General features: G+C 37.0%; 1 protein-coding gene across 23 annotated transcripts in view; it reads left to right on the forward strand.

Annotated features, from left to right (window-relative positions):
- LOC116243621 (plasmanylethanolamine desaturase 1-like) overlaps positions 1-27,486 on the forward strand; it is a 161,151-nt gene that overhangs the window by 25,793 nt on the left and 107,872 nt on the right. For 16 of the 23 annotated variants that reach the window (XR_016470903.1, XR_016470897.1, XR_016470905.1 and 13 more), the window contains 2 exons: positions 8,462-8,553; positions 17,049-17,172. The exons of 2 other annotated variants lie outside the window; for them this stretch is intronic. Coding sequence is in view for 2 of the 21 variants with exons in the window: in XM_090149960.1 (XP_090006086.1) it covers positions 8,462-8,553; positions 17,049-17,084 (128 nt within the window). In the remaining 19 variants the exon portion in view is untranslated. 5 more of the 23 variants (XR_016470904.1, XR_016470912.1, XR_016470913.1 and 2 more) reach the window with 5 other exon arrangements.

Consider the following 27,486-nt stretch of genomic DNA (forward strand, 5'->3'; position numbering starts at 1 on the left):
AAGGGATAATTTGATTATCACACCATCTTTTAGTCTATTTCCCTTCACTGCTAGCTCAAGTGTAGAGCATCTGTGACATGTCCATATTTACACCGTTGCACTGCAGGGACACTGACAGGTTGAAGCAAGGAAATGCATTTGATCTTGTGTGAGAGCTGCTTTCTTGTACTGACCTGGCTTCTTTGTCCTTTTGTAGGTGTTTTTGTAGGATTTCTAATGTCTATTCATCCTTCTATTATATGTATTGTATATGTTTAATAAGAACATAGCAAATCTTTGGAAGGTATGTATAAAAAAGAAACTGAAAACTTATTTTAAAAATAGAAGTTCTGAACAGAATCAATGTATATACATTACACACTCGTAGGAATACAGTATTTACACAGTCTGCATCTGTAAACAAAAAGTGAAGAGTACATTGCTCTGTAATTGCACTGGTCTAAATAACCACTTAACATTGCGGAGTTTTAATTGCTAAACTGCAGCTGAGAACCTGTAAAGCAAACAGAGCTATTCTCAGGGGACTAGACATATTTCAGTTGAATGGTGCCCTGTGAAGGAAGCAGCTGCTCACCTCTAATAAAACCCCTGGTTTTGCCATTGTGATTTTAGTATTTCCAGCCAAATTAGCTATAAATGTATACAGTTAGGTCCAGACTCAATAGAAATCCTTTCACTGAGGACATCGTACCTTTTTGAACCTAGACAGCTGGCACATCACTGTAGGATTACTGTGCTTTCATGAATTTGGTATGAATGGGAAAGGGAGATGTAACCTATGAAATAATTGTAAGAAAGTTTCTGCTGCACTTCACACAAGATACAGTTAGGAGAGTACAGCAGTGAGGATGGTACAGGTAGATATGCTGAGTATTATTCTATAGGTGTGAACAACACTGTAGCATCCCTAGCAGGACAAGCATGTGCTCTTCATGGAATTCTTAGACACCTCTAAATAAAGCTCGTTGTCTTTTTGTTCTTAAAAGTTTTTCATAAGGTATTTGGGAGGTGATAGTTCATTTGTTGAGAGCTGTAGCCAGCTATGCTTGTGTCCCTGTGATAACTAGAGTTCATCTGCATGGGTTTGATTGCAATAAATTAAACAGTTCTAATGTTTGTCCTGTAACTGACGCTACCTGGAAGCAGACTGAGTTCGATCAAATTTGAAACCTGCATGAAGTTCAGCTGTGTTGCCTGTAAGGTGCTCTGAAACCTTCAGTCCTCTCTGTGAAATAAGCTGTTACTGACTTTTTTATTATTTGTTATAACTGAAAATCTAATAGAATCATAGAATTGTTTGAGATAGAAGGTACATTTAAAGATCATCTAGTCCTACTCCCCTGCAATGAGCAGCTCCATCAGGTTTTCTCAGAGCCCCATCCAGCCTGACCTTGAATGTCCTCAGGGATGGGGCATCCACCACCTGTCTGGGCAACCTGTTCCCGTGCTTCACTATCCTTATTAAAAAAAAAAAAAAAGCAACAAAAAAAAAAAAAGATGAAAAAGCCCTTTTTCTTATATCCAATCAAAATCTCCCCTCTTTTAGTTTGAGACTATTTCCCTTCGTCCTGTCATGACAGACATTTCTTTCTTATAGCCCCCTTTTTGTCTGAAAGGCAGCTATCAGGTCTTCCCACAGCCTTCTCCAGGCTAAACAGCCCTAGCTCTCAGCCTATATCTCAGCCTATATCTCAGCAGCACAAGCAGACAACTTAAAATAAATAAATAAATAATAATTAAAAAAAAAATCAAAGTCACAGGGGTCAAGTTGGGACCAAAACTTTCTATAAAATTAATCGCTCCATCATCTCTCATTACAACAAAATACACGTTATCTGGAATGCTGAAACTAGACAGATGCAAGGCAGTCTAATATCTGTAGTATTGTAGTTGTGCTATAATTTTAGGGACCTTTATAGAACAGACAATTCTGTGCTGGTGGAAGGTAATGCCTCTTTTTGTAGGAAGCTGATAGGAAAACAACATTTTAAAACAAACTCCAGAAGCCTTTGAGGCTGTCTTGAATTTCCTCTCATCATTTATATATATATAGTATTTTTATTTTGCATACTGGAGAGCTAATCCTTAGACTGTAAGTCAAATGTATCTTTAGTTTAGTTAAAATAAGGATTAATCTGCTTAGAGAAAGCTAGGCATGGATAAGAATATATGGGTTTATTCAGGGATGCTTGTGAATCTGCAGGCCATCCTTCTGTATTTGGAGCTGGATGTCTTTAATTCTCTGAAAACAGCTTGCAGCAATGTTCTCATTTTTAGTATGGGCAGTGACCGTGCTGTATTCCTGACCTTTGCATCAGCTGCCCAGAAAGTGCTTGATAACTATTGAGAGAGCCTTTGGGCACTTACAGTCCTTAACTGTGTAGGCACTGAATATGCTTGAAAGTCCCTTCTACATTTTCCATTTAGTTTTTTTTATTTGTTCTCTGAATCCACTTATTCCTGGGCAACCTGATCTAGCTGTGCATGTCCCTGTTCACTGCAGGAGAGTTGGACTGGGTGACCTTCAAAGGTCCCTTCCAACTCATAGATTCCTTAAATTCTGGGATTCTATTCTATGATTTCTTTTGCTTTTTAATTGAGAGGTAATTGCATGTTGACACCGTGGTACATTTCCCCTCCTGTAGATCACAGTTCTTTTTTTCCAGTACTGTGGTACTCATTGTCCCCAGCTTCATTTTCAGAATGATCTCTGCTCCATTATACTTTTTTGTTTTAGTCAGATCCTTCTGTATTTTTCAATGACTAAGTATGAACAGATTTAATTGGCTATGTAAATGCCTTTTTATGTTTAACTTATACTCTTACTGCTTTTTTGAACTGTTTCGTGTTTTTGTGTCAGACCTTAGAGGCATAGTGGTAATATACTCCTTCTGATTTAGCTTATTTGGTTAGTGTTGGGGCTATGAAAGATATATACATATATTATTCTGTCGTGAAGTCTAATAGCATTCCGTGCACTGTGTAAGGGTGAGTGCATTGTACCTTAAATCAATATATCACTATGATCTAATGTGCCTCTTCATATTTCAGCCTCGCTTCTTTACCAGTCCTGGCACTGGCTATCCTTGTTGTGATAAGATCTATGGGCACTGTTCACAGTCCAAACGTGGAAGGAAAGGGTTCTTCTGGGCACAGCTGTTTTTGTGTGTGTGGTGGTGTTCTGTTTCATTTTTGTTTTGCTTCTTTTTACAACATTGTTTCCATCTATGCTTTCAGATATAGGCCAAAAGAACTCTGAAATTCAGCAAGGTGCAATTTTGAGGTCTAAGTAGCTCTATCTTTTTTCAAAACTTCATTAGTGTATGTGCTTATGAATGCTTTAGAGACTGGAGTTTTAGTACTGGCTTTGACTGTAGTCTAATGAGAACAGTTTTAAAATCTGGTTTTATAAATCTAAGAATTTCACAGTTGCTGGTCTGTAAAAAGAAAGCTGTGAAGACAATGCTTTCTCATAAACAGTTCACCGGCATGTGTATTTTGTTGTAATGAAAGATGATGGAGTTATTAATTTTACTGAAAGTTTTGGTCTGAATTTGACCCCTGTGACTTTGATTTATTTATTTATTTTGAAGTTCTCTGCTTGTGCTGGAATTTACCACGCTGTCTCTGCGTTAGTGTGATTTCATGCACTGGAGTAAAGGTCATCTGTATTTCATCAAGTCTGATCTGGTTTTGATTGCACCAGACAATTTTGAAGAACATGGTAAGCTAGGGTGCGTACTACCCAGGACACACCTTGCTTTTCTAGTTAGAAAACACATATGCATTTGTTTTGCATTATTTCTTACTGGTAAATGGGCACTTTGTAAAATCCCACCTGAGGGCATGGCACCTCCAAAAAGGACTGTGTCAAGGTTAGTCATAATGAGGAAAATATGCAAATTCAAATTAAAAATATTTTCTTAATCGAGGATGCGTAAATTATTCCCTGTGGACATTTAAGTGACAATAAATTTCACATGGCTGGGAATTAACATGTCCCACTTATATTACTTCACACTTTAATTTAAAAAAAAAAAAAGAAAAAAGCCATATTTATTTAAATGACTTCCGCCGCTTCATGTAGCTTCTGAAAAGAGATCCAACAATTATTTTGAGGCCTAAATTTGAGTAATTTATAGAAGAAGTGTATGCACTTGCATACTGGAAAAGGTTTTGCATTGAACATATCTTAAAAAGTACCAGACTAGAATCATACCAAAAAAAGTTTGACTAATTGTAATCGACTGTAACAACGCCAGCATTTGACACCTAACTGTAGAGTGCTGGCAAGCTTTCTCTGTGTCTGGATGTTTGAAGCTGTGGCTGCATCCATGTTAAACCCACGCAACGACCAGGCAATATAGTGCACCAGCATTATGTCTTCCTGCCCTCCTTTCAGGGCTCTTTGTCCCTGACAGCTGTGTGGCTGCTTCCGCAGACAGAGCTGCTCTGTGCGTTCTATCCAGGGGCGAGAGGGTGAGAAGAAAGCTGGAGCTGAACTGTGAAGTTTCAAGAGAGACCAAGGACCTGGGAATAGGTGGGATGGAGTGAAGATTTGTGGGGAGGCCTGGTGCTCCTGGCTGCCCCCTGCAGTTGCCTTTTCACAATCGGTCAGATTTTTGTAAGAAAAGCACTTGATGAAAATGGTTTTTTTATACGTTCTGCGTACATTCTCCTTCTTAGCTAAGCAGGTTTGAATGTCCAAGGGTTTCTGCAGGCTTTTACTGAATGCAAACTGAGCACTAATTTGTATCTAATCATTATTTTTTTTTATCCCTTAGAGGTACTTGTAATCCTTAGGATGCCACACAAGCTCGGATTCTCTCAATGAAAATCATTTACAATGGGATTTCAAAAGTACTCAGTCTAACCCTGCTTTCTTAGAAATCAATTGTTAAGGTCCATGCGACTTCGCTGGGAGTAGTTATGCCAACACTGAGAGCTTAGAAAATGCCTCCCTAAACTGTAGATGAGAATATACATTGGAGAATGTTGCAACCTAATTTTTCTACTGAGCTTATGATTGTAGTAACTGAGTGCCCTAGATTTAGTACTGTATCTATTTGATGATGTCATTTCATCACCTTATCTGAATTTGGCACTGTCATTCATATTTATATAGCGTTTATTCTTTGTATTTCTCTTTGGTCCTTGTATTTTTACTGTGTTAGTCGTATCAGTCCTACACCTGTACCCACACAGACATTTAGGTTGCTCTTTATGCTAGCTATTTCAATATGCAAAGGCATAAGACATTTTCATTTATATACATACACACTTGTGTGTCTGTATACTTGCTGCCTGAACATGTTTAGGGACAAAGTGATTGTGGACTAAACTGAGATGTTGTTTTGATTTGTATGTTTATATTTTTTCTTCAAAACACCTGAATAAATAATTTAAAGGACACTTTAAATGTTGGTATGTTCAATTATTCAGTTGTGATTCTAACGTTAGAAATAGTAAAGTATGACAGGTTTTAAAGAATATTTCAGAAATTTAATCTGGAGGTAACAGCTTTATTACTGCATGGTGACTTGACCCATATTTCCTAATGTGATTTCCCTGCTGTAACTCGAATTGAGTTCATGTAAGTCTAATGATATCAGTTGACCTTGAGAGCTAGACCTAAAAACCTGGGGTTTCCTGTTTATTTTGTTGTTGTTCTTTGTTGGTTTTTTTAAAATTATTTTTCAGATTCAGACTTGTTTTTTTTTTTTTTTTTTTTTTTTTTTTTTCTTTTAGATTTTGATTGTTTTCAAATGATGAATACCAAGAATTCTACCAAGGAAGTATAACTCATTTTAGTAACAAGAATTTTTACAATTTCTTTGAATCTTTTGATCAAGTTTATCTTTAGTTTCACAGTGACACCTCTCCCTGGCATAAATCCTTAATAATTCACACCTGTGTAGCAGAGAGATGGTGCTAATTATATGCCTATGTAAAAAATGGTTATCAAATACTTTTGGCTCCGTTAGTGGCCCTGTGATGATTTTACTGTTGCTATTATTAACCTCCACTTCCGACTTTAAATGATTGATTTAGTCATTTAAAAATCACCTACAAATAAATATTTGTCCTCTTTCATCAAGTAGGATTTCCAACCAAAATACATGGTTTGATACCTGGGATAAATGTTGGTAGTAGTGATTAGAGGTGAGTCAGATATTTTAATGTCTGCAAGGTTAGAAACTTTAAGCTTCTATGTAATAATGTGAAGGGGACACTACCAGCTTTGCAGTGGGCATGCCACTTTCAGCTCTTAAGACTTGTATTGAGCCCTTTAAGAACCAACTGAAAACCACCTCATTACTATGCATAGAAAAACTACTTTAATCACTTTGAGATTTCTAAAATGTATTTGTTAAAATCTTTCTTTCATTCTGAGGCTGATATCATTTGACTGAGGGCACTGAGGGAGCCTGACTTGAGAGGTATTGGGACATGAAAATATTGGAAATTCTTAAAAGCAGTGTTTAAAATAGCTTTTCTGTAAATGGTTTGGTTCATGCAGAAATGTGATCATCTTGTGCTGCAGTTTGGCATGCACCTGATGAATATGAACAAATTCACAGATGACTTCACCTTTTGTGAGTAATGTGACCATATTCAATTTGTCATAACAACTTTTCTAGCATCACGATTTCTTCCCTTCTCTTTTTGTGCCTTCCAATAGTTGTAAATGAGAGATATGGAACTACTGGAGATATTCCAGCAAAGGGCTATTGAGATGATGAAGGGCTGGAGCATCTCACCAATGAGCAAAGGAAGTTGATTTAAACACAAAAAAATAAATCAGGATTTTTATTTTTTCTAAAATAGTTTAAAATGTTAGTTTTACCTTGTTGTTTCCTTTACTTACACCTGATCATGATGTTGGAGGTATTTCGAATAAGAAGGGAGCCCTGTGTTTGTCTGTTACTGAGAATGGATGATTGGCAGCCCTGTGTTATATAGATCTTGAGGAAGTTGTCTAGGAAATTCGGCTCTTTATTGGAAGGCAGAGATGAGTGTGAAAATGTTGAGTGCCCTGGTTTTTACTGGGAATACAGGGATATTTCCTTTTGCTGAACAAGTAACAATCGCAGCATAGAATAAATTTAATTCATTGCATTATTTTCATAATGCTGTTTTTATTAGAGATGCGGGTTAAAAATGAAGATAAATGGCATAAAATATGTATTTCTCCTTTCACTGAAATCTTATTTTAGTATTTAAGAAGTATCTGAAAGAGGAGGAAGTATTTTTGCTCATTAGAGACTTCAATTATTCTTTTACTTCAGTTAGATAAATCAATTTCTAGATTTTGGCTTGGAAACTATAAAAGATTTCTTTTAAATACTAGAATAGAAATAGAAGACATGGGAAAAAGTCACAATGACAAATTCTCTCAGCTGAACAAAAACAAACTGAAAATTACTAGCTGGAACACTGGTGTGATGCATGTGATAGCAACATTTCTTTTTCTTAAATTCAGGGCAACGCATCTTGGCTTTGTATTTTTAAAATTTTGCATATTCAAAAAGTTTGTTTACTTCCCAACCAAGGGAAGTAAAGCATGCAACAACTCGGAGAAAAGTAGCTAGTGGTTGCTAATTATTTGTAAATTTGTTTTTTCGTTTTCAGTTAATAAGTGGCACAGAGTTATGTGGGTAGTGGGCAGAGCTGCTGTGAGGCTTGTGAAATGTTAATACTGTCTTCAAAAATATTTTGATGGATATTAATATTAAAACAGCATTTGAAAATGAGGTAATATTTCAACATAGCTGGCTCATGTAGTTTGATCACCTGATCCAGACTTTTTGTATCCTTGCCCTTGCTGGGCTAGAATATGAAATTAAGCATTCAGATCTGGAAACCCCAATCTCTAGAGAATTTTGCTTTTTTGGAAAAGGTAACTCTGTCAGCACAATGGAACCATCTCGTGTTGCTGGAACAAAAGACATTTCTGGGAGGCATTTCAATGAAGGTATGAAACTGTAGAGGCCACATAGATAGAAGGAGAACAGAAAAGAGATAAGGAGGAACCTGGGTGAAAAAATGTTAGAGAAAGAGTGGCCCAGACCCATTATTTTGTGCTAACTTAGGTTAAGTAAGCGTACACTTAAAAACACTTAAAAAATGTGTGAAACACTTAAAAAAATGTTAAGGTATTAGTATTGAAATGAAGATGGCGTCTGCTGACTTGCAACATTTTTGTGTGCAAAGCTATTCTTTTTCTAATTCAGTTTCTGCATGATTCTAGTAGTTTAAGAATGTTTTAACATAAACTAAACATCTTCGAACTGAAACTCATTAAACTGTGTTTCGCTCCTTACGTGGGGTCTCACTGACAGTATTTTTTACATTTAGAAGGGTGATTTTTGTTTTTATCTGCTACGTAATTCACGTTGTTGATGCAACTACGGTGTGTGCTGGTTTAGCTTCTACAGTTAACACTCCTTTTCATTTCCAGTTGCTGGAATTATTACAGCTGATTTTGCCCCAGGCACAGTTCACTGGGGAGCTGGTACCTGGGGTTCCACTGATATCCCTGTCACTGGCAAGGTAAGGAGAGACTGACTTGAATTTGCTATGAGTAGCAGACTAGAAATAAATCATTTTAATATGCTTTCTGAAGATAAAAAATAAGGTGGGGCAGTGAGTGTCTTGCTGATTATTTATACGCATGCTGGCAGTATCTAGGAAAAGTGACCATGGTTCTTGAAATAATATTCTTTCTTACTGATGTGCTTAAACACTGAAGGAGCTAACCTATTTCAAAGAGAGTATTTTCTATATCCCAAATCAAAATGACTTCTTTTCCCTTGGAAAAAAAGAGCCCTGCTAAATGAATATCTGTTCTAAAAAGCCTGCTATAAGAATATGAAACTATAGGGCTTTTTAGCTTCTTCTCTGTTCAACAGGTTTCTTATGTGGAACCTCAAGCTCAGTTCATAAAAATCTGGTGTCTGGTATATCTGTAGCTATATAAGATGCTTACTCTGATGAGATTAAACCAATAAAATGCTTTTCAGAAGTGCTTCTTAACTCATTTTATTATAATAGCATGGAAGGAATTATATAGCTGAATGACATTTGTTTGGTTAGTCATTTAATGTGAGCATCATTCAAAAGAAGCCAGCACTGAGAATAAGCTCTTACTAAATAAGACTCCGTTTTGGCAAGTCTGCACTTTCTGTCTGAATACTACTGAAATAAATTATTTCCTTGCAACAATGCCATATTTAGCACACTAATAAAAGAGAGGAAGGAAAGTGGATCTTTGATAAGCTAATTATTTTTGGAACTTGCTTCAGAGTTTAGTAAATCAGCATGCTGCATCTGCAGTGCTAACTAAACTAATCTAAAATACTTTCCTCCCTGTGGAGGTATAGAAATGTCATAGTCCATGGAGACCTGCACTGCATTTATGCAGGTCTGCCTTTTCTGTCATAGATTCAACAGACCTTTCCAGAGAAGAGCTACGGTACTTTAAACCACCTTTACATCGGATTTAAAGAGATTAATGAATATCAGACTTGTACTAAATAAATCTTTATCACTTGCTTTACCTACTACAGTAATTGCTTCAGTGCAGTGGAACACATTCAGTCTGCCAGCTTGCCATTAATCTCAAATACATCTTCAACAAAAGAATCTACTTTATCTTCATTTATGTGTGGGTGCACATGTGCGTGCCAGCTCTGGCCCATAATCAGGTCATCAAAATGGCATATTTTAATCCCTTTTCATGTATGAATGTTACATGTTCATGTATGAGACTTTTTTTTTTTTTTAACTTTTTTTAAAGGGCTCCAAAATCTGTGTTGTCAGAAATATGTATGAATTCTTTTCAATGAATAAAATGTATTAATGAATATGAGGGCCAAGACTATAGCATGCAAGGTTTATGCAAACAAATAGTATTGCTTCCTCCCCCCAGTAGGAATAATTTGGGTCGTGCCATAGATAGTTACATGTTTATTTGTATGTGTGTATGATGGAGAGGGCTTCTTTCTTATTATAGCTTCAAAACTGATTTATTCTTACAGGCATGACAAAAAACATCTTTCAACATAGCTATCATGTTATAAATTATAAGGTATATAATCATGGTATAAATTAAAATCAGCCTAGTGTGGTATGTGAATAATGTAGATATTTTATCTGTTTCATTATTCAAACAACATTAATTTTTACTCAGCCATAATTTTACGATGAAAATAATATATTTATTTGTGAATTTAAGCTTTTTTAAACTCCCTATCTTTAAAAAAAAAAGAAAAAAGAAAAAAGAAAAAAAAACCCAAACTTATTTACATAGTATTTCTGGACGTTTTTCATTTGTGAAGGCACTCTAAATTCTTTAAGCTCACAGTCAAAAACATAAGTAGACATTAGGAAATTTTGGAATAACCAATAAGGATGAGAAGAATGATTCATAAAAATGAATTAGGTCCTCCTGGGGAGGACAGCAGAAGTTAGGATTTAGGAGGAACGTAAGTCTGGGTATGGGAGAGACATTGCAGACTTGACCAGATAGTTCATATCTGTGCAGTTAGCTGAGCAGCAAAGAAGCAGGTAAAAACTGTGTGGGAGGCCTTATGGGATAGACAGATGGGGGCAGTGTGAAGTTTAACATAAGGCAGAAATTGAGTATATTTTACATAGTGAGAGCCTTAAATTTGATGCTAAACTGGATTCCTTCCCAGTAGATGGTATTCAGAGGAAGGTGTCACATACTTAACTCCATCATGGGAGATGATTAACATTTGCATTTAAGCTGTTTACTCTCAAAGGCTAGGGAGGAAGTGGACCAAGACACAAACAAACCAAAAACAAAATCCAAACCAGCAGAGCATAAATATCCTCATGGACTGAAATGCCTATTGTAAATGGTGCTGAAATAAATGAGTTTTGAAATCATTGAGAACAGTGGAGATACTTTGCATTTTTTTTTTAAATGAACTTTTCTTTTTCCAAATGGAGGTCATGGTTGTTCTGGTTGCTTATTTTATGTGTTGAATGTTGTTCAACTGCTACTGCTGCAGGTAAGATGACAGCAGTAGGGCAGTGAGGAAGTGGAAACTGTTAGGAGCTTGGTGCAGCCTTGCTGAAGAGGATTCTTAAGCATACTTTATCTACGTAATAGCACAGAGTGCCACCATAATGGCACTAAGACTACTTGACTACTAACTCAAGTTCTTGGATCCGTATAGGCTTGCTAGCACTGCACTATGCTCCACAGGCACCAAGCTAACTAGCACACGGCAACGTGAAGCTGTCTTTATGTCATGTGCTTGGAATTAGCTTGCTCTGAACTGTCTGGAGAAGACTGGACTTCTCTCCATGGCACTGGTAGACCTGGGTTCTGTTATTGGCCTTGGGCATCTTTATCACTGTACTGCAGCTTTCACACCACAATTATTATGCCTGATGCTGCCTTTCCTTAGGTGTGCTGGCACAAATCTGGGGATGTAGTCACTGTACCAGATGTATGTATAGAAATATTACTGTTGCTAAACACTATGGGAAATATTCCTGACTTTTGCCACGCTACACACCAAGTTTCTTAAAATCTTTAAGAGAAATAGATTTCTTTGTAAAAGTAGTATCATGTATCATAAATCACACTGTAATTGCAATTGACCTGAGACTCAATAACAGAGGCTGACCTGAACATTTATTTGAGCTGTTCTTGATTAAGGGGTGGGTCTGTTCAGTGAAACACCACAAGTGAGAATTTGCCATTTGTGTTTAGATGATTATTTTTATACTGTATTTCTTGACCTTTCAGCACTGTGTTTGGTGCTTGTGGTTGCTAAGCACTTTTTAGCTCCTTCTTTAAAAATCAGTTACAAGATACTGATGGATTTGAGACTATTCAAGAGCTGGCAGAGTGATTGTGGTTTTCTTTTTTTACTTGCGTTTCTCTTGCTGCTCAGCTGCTAAGACCACGACCTAGCTGATGCTGTAATACTTCTTCCTGTTTCTCCTTTGACCCATTGTTTTCAGAGTTTCCTTGGAGTCCTGCATGTGAACCACACATACTGCAGCTTGATGCCTCTGTGTATAGCTACTGGTTTTGCCCTTGCTCTACAGTTGACCTTGCAAGGTCTTCCTTTCACAGTAATGTTTGTATTTTATTCATTTTCAGGTTTGAAGGCTGCACTTCTGTAACGGTGTTTATCCCAAGAGCTGTTCACATGTGGGTAGCAATTACAATAAATTGATTTACAGCAAAGCAGAAAAACTGAGTGCATGCATGAACCTTACATGCATCTCTTCTGATTTGCAAAGGTATCTTTTATATGGCACCAAAATTGGACCTATTTATTCTATCAGTTTCTCCTAAACATTTGTGTGACAATGCAGAACAGAAACTTCTCACTACATTATGGATCTCTACTTGCAAACTGATTTTTGATTTTTAACCTGTTGACTAAATGTTTGAATGAGAAGATGACAAGTATTAACTACATGAAGTTAGCCACAGTTTTTGAATTCAGCAGCAGAGGTTTGACATGGTGTAGTATCTAATTGCTGTTACTTCAATCACTAGATTCTCGTCATTAACTAGAAGCCATTCACTAGAAGCCATTTCTGCACTGCTAGAAATTACACATCTGTTGTCACACAGTTCTGTATAACTTTTTGACAATAGTGAGTGCTTTCTGAGCAGCTCTTCTTTTTGGGTGCATACCACTGGTCATTTATTGGACACATAAGAGATTTTATGTTAACCACCTATAAACACAGAAATTATGGCTCTGTATTATTGTTCTCGATTATCTTGGTTCTGAACTCTGGCTAAGAGCAGCTTAAAAAAGGAGCATATTTGCAAAAGTGTTTACAATTGACATATGTTTTTCTGGGATTTTTCTTGCATGTTGATCATCTTCCAGCCACTCGTGCCTCTTGAGAATAATAATTTTTGAAGAGGATATTTTGAGGTTCTAATAGACTACTTAGTAACATAGTTTTCTTTTTACAATGTTGTATTTTCATCTTCTGTACAGTAACTACTACCCGTTTTTATGGGTGTGGGGGCAAGCAGTACAGTAAGTATAGCTGAGGTACTTTTTGTAACATATATGAATATCACAGATTTCTTCTTTTATAATTCTACTATTTCATAAAATACAACCACAAATGATTAAATTAGTTCTCAGCTTTCAAGGGGTTGCTTTATTTTAAGAAGTGTCTAATACCTCATTAGACTTCCTTTCATATCCTGCTATTTACTTTTTCACACCACTTGTATGAAATCAGAGTAAGAACTTAGGCATTCTGGAATTCCTCCTCCACAGAGGCTGGGCTTTGTAAGGAGTTCACATCAGTGCCTCAGCCCTTTGCTCCTTCAGGTTAATTTTTAGGTTATAACTTCGTATATCGTGTGCTTCTCTATTGCTACAGATATAGTGTTTTCTATTTAAAAAGTTCTGGTAGCTTGCTAGAAGAACAGTTTAAACTTACTTAGAAGGTAAATGTACGTTCTCTCTGCTTGAACTCTTTGATGGTTTTACTGAAAGCTCTTTTAGTAACTCTTTGCTCTTGCCTACCAAGTGACAAAATCTCCTAATGTCATAATCTTAATAGTACAAGATATTTTTCTGTTAGAGGCTAGTTGTCTTCATACTCTGTATATGAGTTACCAGAGATGGGCAGTCAGTCTGAAAGATATTGCCTGGTCATCTCGAAGTTCAAATGCTTAATTATTTTTGTGTATCATATAATGTATATCAAATACTGTGAAAAATCTGGAATTGTGTACACGGATTGAATTGTGTTATTTGAAGTACTCAAAATGCTTTCTTTTCAATTCTGTATGTCTAATTGCTTTTCTTGTGGTATAGTGGGACAGAAATACAGTCAAGTAACAGCTTGACAAAGATGCTTAGTGTGGTTTCCAAAATACTACAGCAAAACCTTGAATTCAAGTTTTCTCGAGAACAGCTAAAGGAGCATGTATGGGGTTAGTGAAGGACAATATCTGTATGTAGGAAGCAATGCAGAGCAGTAAGCAGTGAAAGGATAATGTTTCTTTGCTCTTAGGCTTTTTCAAGGCAGGTAAGTGGAAAAAGCTGAATAGTTAGGATGAATGGGTGAAAGTAGACTTCTAAAATAAATATATTATTTTTTTTGTCTCTTAAGGCACTGCTTTCACCTAGACCTCTCTTCCAAAATTTGAAATGAATGAAATCACTTTCACTGAATGGAAATAGAATAAAATTAGAAGTGCTATTAGAAGCCTTTGGGACAAGGAATTTTCACACGTGTTTTCTAATGAATGGCATTCTACAGCTGTATCTGTGTAATATTTTGTAGAGTGCTAGAAATCTGGGGTCTGTGGGCTTCATTCAAAATAGGTACTTGCATCACTGAAGAGTATTTTGAGAGACTCTGTTGAGAATAAGACTTTATTAACTCATTGAGGACATAATATTATTTTACATGCAATAATTTTCAGCTGCAGAATGCTTTTGTGTTATCTTACAAATCAGATTCAGCTAAAATAAGTACTATGGGTTTTGTAATTAGAACTATGTTTATCAGTTATGTAGCAATGATTTTGCTGCTGTGTTTGAGGGAGGGTCAGTCCCTTATATGCTGCTGATCAGGGAAGAGAATCTCCACTAGGAACTCCCCGGCCCCATCACAGCAGTGTAGGCACTGCATGCAGAAGCCCAGTGCAGAAATCTGTCTCAGTATGGAAGCACACAGCTGCCCGTGCAAATATACTTTGGAATCAATATAGAAATTATTTTAGAGAAGAAATTGAATGGTGACATCTGACTTTTTTTTTTTTTTTTTTTTTTTTTTTTTACTCTTTAAAATATTACGTGGTACATTTTTCTACTTTCCTTTAACTTAAAGAGGCAGGCTTTGATGAATGACAGGTCTTCATCTTTCTCTTGGGGAAGAAAGTAGCAAAATAGCAGCTTTGATTCACCTTTCTCTCGAGAGATGTTACAGAATATTTTGTAAGTTGCAATGTCATTTTTACATCAGTTGTATTTTCTTCTCTAGTGATCTTGGCACTTTTTTCCTTACATTTATGTTCTATCTTATGAAAATATGTAGGAGTCTTCAAAAAATTTGCTTAAATGTCCTGGAAGGCTGACCTTAGAAATGCTCACCTCAGACCAGAGACAATGAATTTGTCACACGAAGTGCAAATTTTGTGTTGCCTCCCCCAAGTCTTTTATTCTTACACGTGTGTAAGGCTCTATTTTGGCAGCTCACTGCAGGCAGGTGCAGAGTGCTGCTCCTGAGCACCCTTGCTCTGGGAGTCTGTGCAGACCCACTGGCATTTACATTCACATCCAGGTGCTGGTCTGAGGGGTTATAAATAATAGCTGGTTTTCTTCAACCCACAGTTTTCATTTCTATTGGACCCTAAAAGGAATGCAGTTTAGTCTGTGGAAAAGCTCAGTACCTTTTATAAATTAATTCTGCCACTGTTTTTCACACAAGTCTATTGTTTATTTTTCAGAAGCTTCAGAGTTTTATAAAAAGCAAAATGTTCAATGATTGGAAAAAAATAAATTGAAACGACACAATGACTCAGAGAAAATCTTCTTTTTTCCTGTCATTTTTTGGGAAAAAATTGCTAGCACAACCTTCAAAGTACCCATATTTCCCATATGTAAGATTACATGCAGTGTTTTTTTTTCCTGTTAGTATGGGTGTGTGCATGCATCCATGAACGGCAGATTTTTATCAAGAACAATGAGAAGAAGTGTACTTCTGAAAAGCTTAAGGACAGCAGAAGAGGGTGTTTTTTTTTTTCTTTTAGGTTCTTTATTTATGTTCCTTCACAGCAAAAGGAAATGGAAAGCCTGTTTCTATATCTAATATGCCATTTATTTTAAATGATTTTTTTTCCTCTTGCTGCATTATTTTGGTTAAAGAAATCTGTACCAGTACAAAACTAATCTTACATTTGTAAATGAAGTTGAGTCTCTTTAGATTTTTTTATTATTAATATTGGTGTAGAAGGGCTTTTCTTTGTGCTAGGCTTACTTATTTGTAGTTAACATATATCTTGATTATGATTTCTGTGTTATTCTATAGGAAAAGTTCTGGAATTAATAAAATTGTATGTTTTCTTTCATTTAATTATGCTTGTTTAATTGGAAATGCCAATGCCTGGTCCATACCAGTCTTTATTTCAGAGCATAGTGTAGTTTTTCTGTGTGGCTGCAAGTTGAAGCAGCCCCTTTTAAATGAAATTCCTTAGTAACCGTGTTCGGCTCATATGTGGGAAGAACTTAAATCAGACCCAAAGACCCATACTGTGAGTTCTGTAACATTTTGTATCATTTTAAAGTCACTTAGATTTCTCTTATCATCCAGAGGGTTAAAGCATATCACATCTATTGCTGGTTTCCACAGAGAGTTAGATATATTCTGTATGCATGTGACAGCATTGAGATCATATGTTCTCTCACTTTTGGAATTTTTAAAAGCTTGATTGCAAATGGAATGTGGTGTTGTGGTTTTCCACTGACTTTAATTACTGGCCTAAGAGATGGCAATTGGGAAATATAACCCAAATATATCTACATATCTTTTGTCATTAGAATTTTGTTATGTGTTTGTGCTGCTGATAAGCAGAACTGGGTGGCTTTCTTTGGCACAATCTATGCGTATGTGCACATGCACGTGACTGTAGCTCTCACTTTTGCTGTTTTATTGAGACTGCAGCCAAGTTTGGAAGGATACGCAAGCCTGGGAAAACTATGTGCTTCTGTACTTAAGCAATCTGCAGTCATTGATCAGGATGCAGGCTCTTTCAGTTTTACTGCAATGTAGCTGATCTGTACCTCTTTCAGCCTCAGTTCCAGCAATTGTTATTCTTGATTTATGGCTCACTATGATGCTTGTTTGAATTGTACTTCTATAAAACTTTTCTCTGTTGCAGTTATTCTACTTATGAAGGGCAGTAGATGACATGTTGAATGAACAGTAATTTTTGAGGCATTTGCTTTGGTTGTCAGAAAAAAAACAACCACCAAAATTGCTTTGTTTTCTTTTTTTTTTTTTTTATCCAACAGAATTGTAACAGGACACTTAGCATCTTGTTAATCTAACAGCTTCATTGAGGCCAATGGAAATAACTCTTCAATAGCCACATTCCACTTACCTGCCCATTGCATAAACTGCCTTCTCAAACATGAGGTGAGCAGACTTTTTTCTCAACTACCTTGTGGTTTATGCTGAGATCACAGCATATTTTGGAAAATGGCTTACTTGACCTTTCAAGTTGATGTTATCCAGCCATACCAACAGTACTTCTATATTTGCTTTGCCTTTGTTTATGTGCTTAAAATCTGTTAGAAAAATCAGTCCGATTGCTGTTTCCTCATGGCAGTTAACAGTGCTGAGCCCAAACTTTGGCCTGACAGAAGCAGAATATGGAGTAAACAATGGTGGGAAGCATAGTATTTAGCTAAGTGTATGCAGTGGTCCACATATATGTTCCTTCTCATACTTACATGTTCCCAAGACCTGATTTTGGAACACCAAATTCTTTTAGGAATTAACTGTATTTTTGGTCCTCTTTGTACTTCAGGGACTGTCATAGCTCAGACTCCTGGTTTTTCAGATGTCTCTGCTGCAAAAATTCCTCCTAATCCTGAAGTAAGTAATGATGGAGGGAGGATACTTTAGCTGGCACCACAGGAAAAAAAAAACTTCTCTCCTCTCCTTTGTCTCTTGGGAATATGTCTGCTTTTGGCTAGTAGCCATGCACGGTGGAATGGGGCATTACATCTATCTCTGCTGGGCTGAACTCATGGCTTTAAGGTTTCTTTGGGTTTGTTTGGATTTGTTTTGAAAGACATGGATACAGCTATCTCAAATTTCCACTAAAATATGTTCATTTGGCCTTGCTTGTAATGAGCTGAATTTCATATTGCGTATACTGAACAGCCAGCTCGCTACACAGAATCTTAACAGCTTTAATAATTCCCCTAACCATCCAATTAGACTAATAATAAAGGCTTAATTACATATCCAGTTAATCATCAGATTTGTTCACTGAATGGCTTTAATTGGTAGATAGAGCTGTTACACAATTCCAGTTTGAAAGCTATCACACATTTTTGCTCACAGCTATATCCACCCAATTGTTTTTATGATTGAGACTTGACCAGCATTTATTAAAATCATAATAAGGCTCCAGAGCAAAGAAATATAACCACTAGTGCTGTTGCAGCACCCTTCCACTTCCTAGTGCCTGTATTCAAGCCAGGACCTCTCTTTACACTGCTTTGTACTGCGCGTGTTAAAGGAAGTCCAAATATCAAATGACTGCTTTACAGGTTTCCTAAAATGAAGCTGTTCTGTATTCTGCCCAGGTAGTTCCCTCAAAATGACTGTTAAAGACTCTGGGACCTGGAAGCCCCTTGGCTTTGTAGGATTCAATAATGCACCACCTAAGCCATTTTGAAATAGATACTTCAGTAGCCCTGAGTCTTTTCTTATTATGGAAACATATAAATTGGCTCATCCTGTAAAACCCTTCAGTTTTAAAAATGTAAAATCTAATTGCCTTATGGACATTCAAAGAATGGAGGCGCTTCTCTAGGGAGATTTTGCACTGAACCAAAAGATGACAGAACTAGTTACTGATTAAAAAGAAAAGAAGAGTTAACCTCTTGATGCCAGTTGTCAGGATTTCCCCCACATATATTTCTGCCTGGTTTAATTGCTGCTGTATTTCTACAGCACATGGATCATAATTCATTTTCTTTAGGGTTGAATGGGGTAACTGGCTACAGAAACCTCATTGTCCCAGTCATTTTCCCTTCATGCTTTCGAATTGAATGCCCTGTCAAATTGCAAAATAATTCCCTTCATTTAATAAGCCTTCTAGTATCCTGAGTTCACAAGACTCATATTCAGCGTTGAGCTTTAGCTGGCAATATTGACTTGCTATATTTTATGAAGGTAGGATATGAAACCACCTTAGGTGGGGAGAGGAGCCTTCTGGAATGTCAAGAATAATTATTTTGCCTTTGCATAAATAATCCTTTATCAGAGGATAAGAAATGGTGCTATTTTTAGCAGGCTTTACTCCCTAGGGAAGTAAATGACACATAAAAATGAACTTTCAAAGTGTTGGTCTATAGAAAAAGGAGCAGTGTGTGACAAGAAAAAAAAAAAGTGAATTTCTGTGAATTAGTATAACTCATTATTCGTGGCATACACACTTGCTGCCTTACATTCCCTGCACTGTAGTTGGAATATAAAATAAAACCTTGGCAGCCCTCTCCCCAGCCCTCGGTGGCAGCCGCTCTGATTGGAAGCCACCTACAGAATGGCAGAGAGCATCAAGGAGCTGGAAGCTGGGAAACATGCAGAGCAACCGTTTCTTAAAGTGCATGTCACAAGTTACCTTTAAATATATTTAAGTGACTTAGGTTTAAAAGGCACCTCAGTTCCCCCTTAAAATTCATTTAAAAACGTGGGGGGAAAAAATACTGATCAATAGCACTCTGACAAACTGTGATTCTATGGCTGGGTCCTTTACAGAATAGAATAAAAGATTTCAAAAAATGCACAGATGCCAAACCTCAAGTATGAGAAATTATCCTTCTTCAGTAGTTTTATCTTTAGCATCCTTCATTTCTGACTGGTGTAGGAGCAACAGATTGTTTAGTATGCATATCGCGCACAAAGATTGAACAATACTAGTGAGAGTGTAGCACGTAATATTTCTATTAACTTCTCTTCAGACAGTTGACATGGCTCTTCACAATGTACATGTGTTCGTGATACAAATCTAATAATTTTTATGATCAGTGTTGGAAAAAAAGCAAGGTCCTACCCATCAAACCCTGAGGGCCTCAGGTAGCATTACGCAATGTATGTGGTGTATAACGCACAGTAGCGTTTAGGTGGCACCAAAGCTAAAAGCTGCAGATCTTAGAAGCCTATGGTGAATTGACTACAATGGGCTCCAGCTCACTCTGCACCACCTTACCTTGCATCTCAGTGCATATCCCTCCCTGAACTGGAATGAGAGCTAGCCTGGTGTGTCCTTATACAGAGGACAGGAAAAGGGCTCCTGAGCAGAGCCTATCCATTCCTTGTGTGCCTTCAAATGCCCAAGGAGTCTCTTGTGAGTGCAGTGTTTGGTGTTTTCTGCCTGTAGATTTTCCTCCTGGCTGTCTTCTGAGATGTCTCCCTAACAAAGCATGTCTTTCATTGTGAGAGTGGTGTAAGTAAAGAGAATTTCTTTATGACTGGGGAATTCTTTCTAGCATCTCAATGTTTTTTTGCACTACTCTGTTTCATAACTACTGTTATTGAAAGAAACTCAATACTCTTTCCTTCTATTCCAGTTCTTTCATTGGGGAAAGTCAGCAGTGCTTTCTGAACTCCTGGACCTTCATCATCATTTTCAGACAAAATTTAGTCTGCTGAATTTCTAAAGGCTTTTTAAAAATCAAGATCCTGATTATTGGTAGCTCTCTGATTATTGGAGATAATGATATTGCCATACCACACTTATGCTAACAATTTCAAAACCAGGCTGAGATTCCTTTATCAGTATCTCCCATTATGCAGTGCAACACTTTGCTTACAACAATATCAGGAATCTTCCTAGTTTACAATGGTTCATTAAGTGCATACAATTAAGCATCTGTTCAAACTGAAATGTTAAACTTTATGGCATTTGGGTTGACAGTCAAGTGTGTTTAATACAGATGCCACATTTCAGTACTTGATTTTTAACATTTTATTATGTGGCCTCTAAGTCAGCTTTTTCTGCCTTATTTTTTTTCTTACCCTTGCAGATTCTTCCTAGAAAGAAACACTACAGCTTGTTTTACTTCTCCAAAACAACTCACAACTCTGCCCTGGCCTGGCTGTGTGACCTGTCATTTTTTTGTTTACCTCTTTTGCAAATGATATGAGCCTTGATATCTTTTAATATTCATACTTTACATCAAAATTTTTTCTATTTCCCCATTTACTCAGCTCCATTCAAAACTCTTCTATTTTTTTTTCACTCACTAGTGCAGTAATTAGTTCTTAGAAAGCTCCTAGACCTGCAAACTGTACCCTGGCTAAGTGAAGTTGTCTTGTGATCCTATTACTGTGATTCTTACTCTTCTCAGCATGCATCCCTCTCCCTTCCTGTTGCTCGTCATGGTCTTGTCAAACATTCAAATGTAAGCTCTTCGGGAAGGGCTTTATGTTTTAATGTTTCTTCGTAGATTCTGATGCACTGTAAGAATAAATGAATACTCAAGTTCAGTCTGCTAAAATTTATTTGATATGCCAAAGCTCTACTCCTGTGCTTTGGATCCAGCAGAATGAGCAAACTCAGTTTTTGATTTTTCAATGTCCAATGGCCTTAACTGCCAAATTATGAATGCAATTTACAACTGTCGTGGCAGTGGTCTAACCTTTTCTTGGTGCTAACCTTACTGAAGAGCTGTTACAGCAGAAGATAACCTGTTTTCAGATGCTTTTGAGTTGTAAGACTTGCACTGAAGGACACAGATAGAACCGAAAATGGCTGTTTGGATCTGGCCTTATCCAACAAGACTTTCAGCTTTTCAACACAGAAATAATGTCTTGGTTTAGGCTATGCAAGCATGAAGCGCAGATTTGTGACAGACTACATGAAACTTAGAATGCCGACTGGGACCATTTGTAAGATTAAAGAAGCTGTGGTTTCAGTGCGAAGGCTAAAGAACATGTTCGTATGTTATGGAAAACTGGAGTAATTTCATCTGACACTCCAATAACACAACAAAAACTGGATTTTGAATAGGTATTATTAGTACTGTGCAAATTTGGTGTGCGAAAGAAGAGAGGAATGGAAACTTTAAATATGGTATTGCCTTCTGATATCAATGTGCTACTGCTGGATACAGTGCTTAAAGTCAGAACTGGGGTATAAAATGAAGCAGTTTAGACAAGTGAATTCATCCTGTTTCTGAAGTTGCTTGATAGCAGCTGCTTTGCTGCTAGTTCTGGTTTAAAATATATAAATGAATAAGTACTGTTTGTGGTTGGCTATCTCTGTCTGCTACTGTATTGACTGCAGAGTAACTTCATTTACCCTCCCCCAAATCCATTCTAATATGAAAGTATTAAATAACAAAATCGTTCGTAGATTGTCACTTAAACTTTTAACCCTTTCTGCCTATGCTGGGGAGTTGAAACATGTGAGAGAAATCCGCCTCTAGGAATTTTATGGGAATTATTGGCCATGTTTTTCATTTAAATTTATTATTTTTCCCATTATGAAATTATTGGAAGAAATTGAATATATGCAAGTTATTGTTAATAAAAATGCTATTGCACAAAACTACACATTAGCTATGCAATTGAAGAACCTGGAAAAGTCTGGAAACTTGATTTGTATAAGCATCTAAAAAGCAAATACAAATGAAGTGTATAAACATCATCTCCGCCTGTACGTGATGATGTTCATTACTCACACAGATACTAAGAATTAATTCTTCTTATTCTTGTGTAAATGTAGCTTTGCCCATGACTTCAGACTGTTAGGAGAGCTGGCTAGGCTGGAGGGAATTCCTTCTCTTCTTTTATTTTTTAATTAGCAATCCTTAGTTTCATTCTTGTCTGTTTTATTGCTTTCCCAGCTGAAGCCGTAGCCTGGGAGTGGGACTGGGTGAGGTTTGTGGTGCTCGGAGCCTGCTTCTCAGTCTGCCTTCTCTCCCTGGTGACTTCTGGCCACTGGCCCCTGCTTCCCCCCTGAGCTATGCAGTCAGACATGCAGCCAGAGGCTAATACTTTTGAAAGTGCATTGTAATCTGAAATCTGATCTTTCCAGTCTCCTTAAGTGACGTGATCTGCAAAATAAGTATAAGTAAAAATAAGTATGCTTCTATATTCTTTTTTTTCTTAAGATGGAGTAGTTCTGAGTTTAGGCACCCACTGAGAAAAAAGAACTGGCACCAGATGCAACACTGATTTACTAGGGGTAACATGTCACAGTATGTTGGTAACGTTGCATGAAAAAGACACACTTTTTTGCATGAAGATTTTATTTACACTCTCATGCATCTTGAAGGCTAACTAATTGCTAGGTCTGTCACTCTCTGAAAAGATGCTCTTGTTTTTCACATTTGTGGAAAAATACTAATGGGGAGCTACAGTAGTAGGCACGATGTGAATCAAGTGGGTGCTGCCAAACCATGTAGTCAGAGGCACTCTGTGCAGGAGATATGGTTTTTATTGGAGAATTGGGATTAGCCTGTGCAGGAGCCAGGTCTGATAAGCCCCCTGGAGTCTTCAAAGCTGAAGTCACAGAATTTTTTATTTCAAAAAACATTGGCTACGGCTTTAAGCTATTAAGAATGAAATGGATTTACAGGCATTCATCTTAATTTTAGTTTTATATTCTCACCACTGTAGCTAAGCATCTGATGGACTTTAAGTTATTCTCTTCCATTTTGCAATTCTTACCTCCTATTTTTGCCTACCATTATGGCATCTCTTTATCAAATAGGCATTTGGGGGTCCCTGCTGCTGCTTATCCTTAGCACAGTATGTTTCTGATTGACATCAACCAGAGAGTACCCAGCGCTGCTAACTTGGGCTGAGAGAACAGGCTAAAGCCCTTACTTGCTCACAAAATCTATCCTGAGAAATGTGCATAGCTAAAATGGAAGCTCGATTATTTTCTGTGGGAATTATTGCTCATGCATAACTGGGAAATGGGGGGAAAATAACATAGCAAGGAAAGCCTTCAGAAAGAGAGAAAGTAGGTGATAAAAATAGGGCATTTTCCTGACTGAATTTCCAGGCTGTACAGCAAGAGGTTTCATTCCTCATTTTTGACCTTAAAAAAATAAAAAGTGAGGGGGATGAGTGGGAACTAGCACATGAAATCAGTATTGGAGATTTCTTAATAGACTTGAAGTTCCTAAACGAATTGCATTTTATTTTGCATTTGATGATGACACTGGAACTGGGTGTAGCATGTTTTAAAGCATTCTATAATTCAAAGGCATGTAATGAGACGGTCCACGTCACAGGTTTCACGAACGTATAAACTAGTTAGAAAGCTGGCACTATAATTCCTGAGCAACACGTCTGCTCTTCATGCCTCGATCAACTTGATCTAAACTGGTCAGATAGTGTGACAATGGAATTAACGTGTATATGGATATATGTGTCTGTGTCTACTAGAAAAAAAAAAAAAAAAAAGGAAATCTGTGATTGTTTTAGTAATTCAAAAGATGGATTTCTTTTTTCACGAGATAAAAAGTGTGCAACTATAGCATGAAAATGAATGTGCATGCAATAGACATATCTATTAGTGTATAAGATAGATTGTGTGTGTAATATAAAACTATGTAATGTCCAGTGATTTCAGCTATAAGTGAGCCCCATCTGGTGGTGATTTAAAGAAAGACCTATTGGGGAAACTGCAGGGAAAATATTCACAAAAGACTTTAAATGTCTTTTCAAAAGACAAAAGATTTATCAGATATAAATGCAGGTGAAATGTAATTTTTACTCTAATTTTAATGCTCAGATGTGCATTGTAAAGTAATACTTATGTCTTAATGAAGAAGGAAAAATGTATGTTTGGAAGTTTTGCAGATAGTTTTCAGCCTTTTGTGGTGATTGATTGAGTTTTAATACAAATGCTTGGTTATGGGATAGTCACCTTTCACATCTGATTCAGATAAATTTTAGCAGTGCACCACAAGCTTGTAGTACTGCCTGGCTGTGCATATGAAGATCCTGTAGAGCATCTCTGTATTATTGCTCATCTGGAGCCTACATTAACTTCCTTTCTGGATTATCAGCAAGCACTGAAGAGTTTGGAATTGTCACAGCAGTATCTTTTTTGGTCTGACAGTGGTGTCAGACTTTGCCATAACAGTGTGTTAAACTTGTTGTTTTTTCCCATTGTTTTGAATACCTATCACAGTGAAAAGGAATGTATCTGCCTGGTGCTACATCTTGTGGACAGAATAGACTGATCTCACGCAGAGACTGCTGAGATGACCTGGGGAGCATGAAGTATAGGGTCTGCTGGGGTGACCCCACAAGGCCAGTGTGACCCCAGCTATATATCTGCACCAGTCTGAGTCAGGTTGTGATGGTTTTGGGGGTCTCTTCTTGCCAGAGACCTACAAACAGTATCCTTTCTGCCTCCCAGGTCCTCTCTTTGGAGGGTGGGTATGGATAAGCCACAGCTCAGCAAGGTCAGCCTGCTCCGGGTTTCATCCAACAGGCAAGATTTGGGATGGGCAGAAACCTAATGCTCATTAATTTCTTCAAACTTCTACATTTTTATACTCTTCTTTGATTGTAAAGCTGTACAGAACTATAAATATGGCTCATATTCTAGTTCCACCTAATGTTGAAACTAATTTTTTTATGTACTTGTATACATTTGATTTGTTGATTCATTGAAATTAGAAATGCTCAGATATTTGGTGGGCAGTTAGCTCTGTTGTGACATGAGTCAGACTGCCCACAATGTGGCGATGTGCTCAGCACAGGAACAGAGTGCAGGTGTTCTTGGATCCTGCAGGTACCTACACAGACACTGACTGCCTGCTTTTCCCTTCTGAGTGGGAACCGCTGACATGTTGTTGATCTGCTCATGTCTTTTGTTCTGATATACTGATAAGTTCAGTGTCAGTGGTTTGTGGAGTTTACTCAGCATGTAATGTTAATCAGTAATACTCTAACTGCTGTTTCATAGGTCTTCCATTGCAATTATTTGTTCTGACTAAATCACTTTATTTTTGTTCAAGCTTTTTTTTTTTTTTTTTTTTTTTTTTTTTTTTTTTAATGAGCTGCATAATTTTTAGCTTTAACTGTAAATTATAACACCAATATGAGACCCTTTTTTACAACATGCTCTTCTTCAGGAAAATTTGAAAAGGATTCTGTTTAAAATATTTTGGAGGACTGGGAAATTGAATTATGGTTAAGTTAACCACGCATTTTGCTTCCCTGCTTGAACTAATATTTATGCCATCTCATGCTATCTAGTTGCTATGAATCTCCATAGAGAAGCTGTTGCATGGTGCTCTGTGTACAGGGATTTTATCAGACACTCCTCCTCCCTTCAGCACCATCTTCCTGTGCAGTACAAGCTCTGTAATTGTAACCCTTTTCCCATTTTGCTGGAAGGCTGATGGGGCTGTGTCTTGGATTCTGACTAGGATGGAAGAAATCATGTCACGCTGACGGAATCACCATTTCTCACAGAGACAAATTTCTGTGCTGGTATTTACTGTTCTCTTTTGAGCTATTTTGACTATGATGCCTTGAAAAGCATGCGGCTTAACTTGTAATAACAGTGAAAGTTTATAAGAGGCATTTATAAAATGGAATTTCTTACAAACTGTTAAGTCCTGTGGCTGCAACAATTATTCTGTGTGTAGTCAAGGCTGCTTTTCCTCAAGGTTTTAGGTCCTTGTGCAAAAAATAGTTCTAATGTCTCTCTAGGGATCAGGGTTGTTCATTTCTGATTTAATTTTATTAAGGAGCATAGGACCAGTGGCATACTAACTCTTTTGGTTTTGAGTTCATACTGGCAGCTGTTGAAGTCAGAGTTGCTCTTCTCTGTAACAGCATTGCATCATTTAACAATGCAGATATCTTGCTTTTCTATCTTGATATTTTTTAAGTGAATTGTATGTTTTGTTTTAGCTTGCCTTTCTCTGTACAGAATTTATAAATGACACAATTTTGGAAATGGTTTATGTTTGCAGAAGCTGGCTTTAACATGAAGACTAATCAGATTCAAATGTGGTCACGTTCTTACTTTGGGCTGCCTCTTGGGTCATAGATTTCAGGATCTGAACGTCATTCTGCTAAGGAAACACTACAGTCTGTCACATGGTACCTTCTGAAGATTATTTTTCTATTACTAGGCAAAAAAAAGAGCTGTGAAATGCCAGATGATTGGAATCCGTGGTAAAGAGAAAATCTGAAATTAGATAAGTACAGGGGAACTAATATTGCCTTTCAGTGGCACTGCTATGTTTTCCAAGGAGTGTTGGTAATGTGTGGGTGGGAAGCAGTAGGGTGGATATAATCAAGTCTCGGAGAAGCAATAGCTGATTGACAGATAACATTTTTAGTTTGTGAAGAACCGGACTGGAAGGGAGGAAGGCTGTGATTCAGGAAATTCAATATAGAATATTTAAAATCAAAATACTTTTACATCTCCAGGCATGGTAAATTATCCTCTGGATATTAGATTTTTGAGAAAAATTGAAAATATTTGGAAAACATTCTAGAAGTATTGACAAGCCACAAATCTCAAACTGATGGCTTGTCATGGGCATAGAACACTGGATAAAACACCTTCACACAGAACCAAGTCTTTCTTTAGCTCAGACTATTGACAGAATGAGTTTATGAAGACTTTGAAATTTTATGCAGCATTGTGCATTGTATGCAAAGGAATGGCTGAGTTTGATCATTGTTCAGTGATCAAATGAATTGGAATGCAATGATATTTGGATA

This window comes from Phasianus colchicus, chromosome 13 (genome assembly GCF_987193195.1).
Source record: "Phasianus colchicus chromosome 13, bPhaCol1.hap1.1, whole genome shotgun sequence".
NCBI lineage: Eukaryota > Metazoa > Chordata > Aves > Galliformes > Phasianidae > Phasianus > Phasianus colchicus.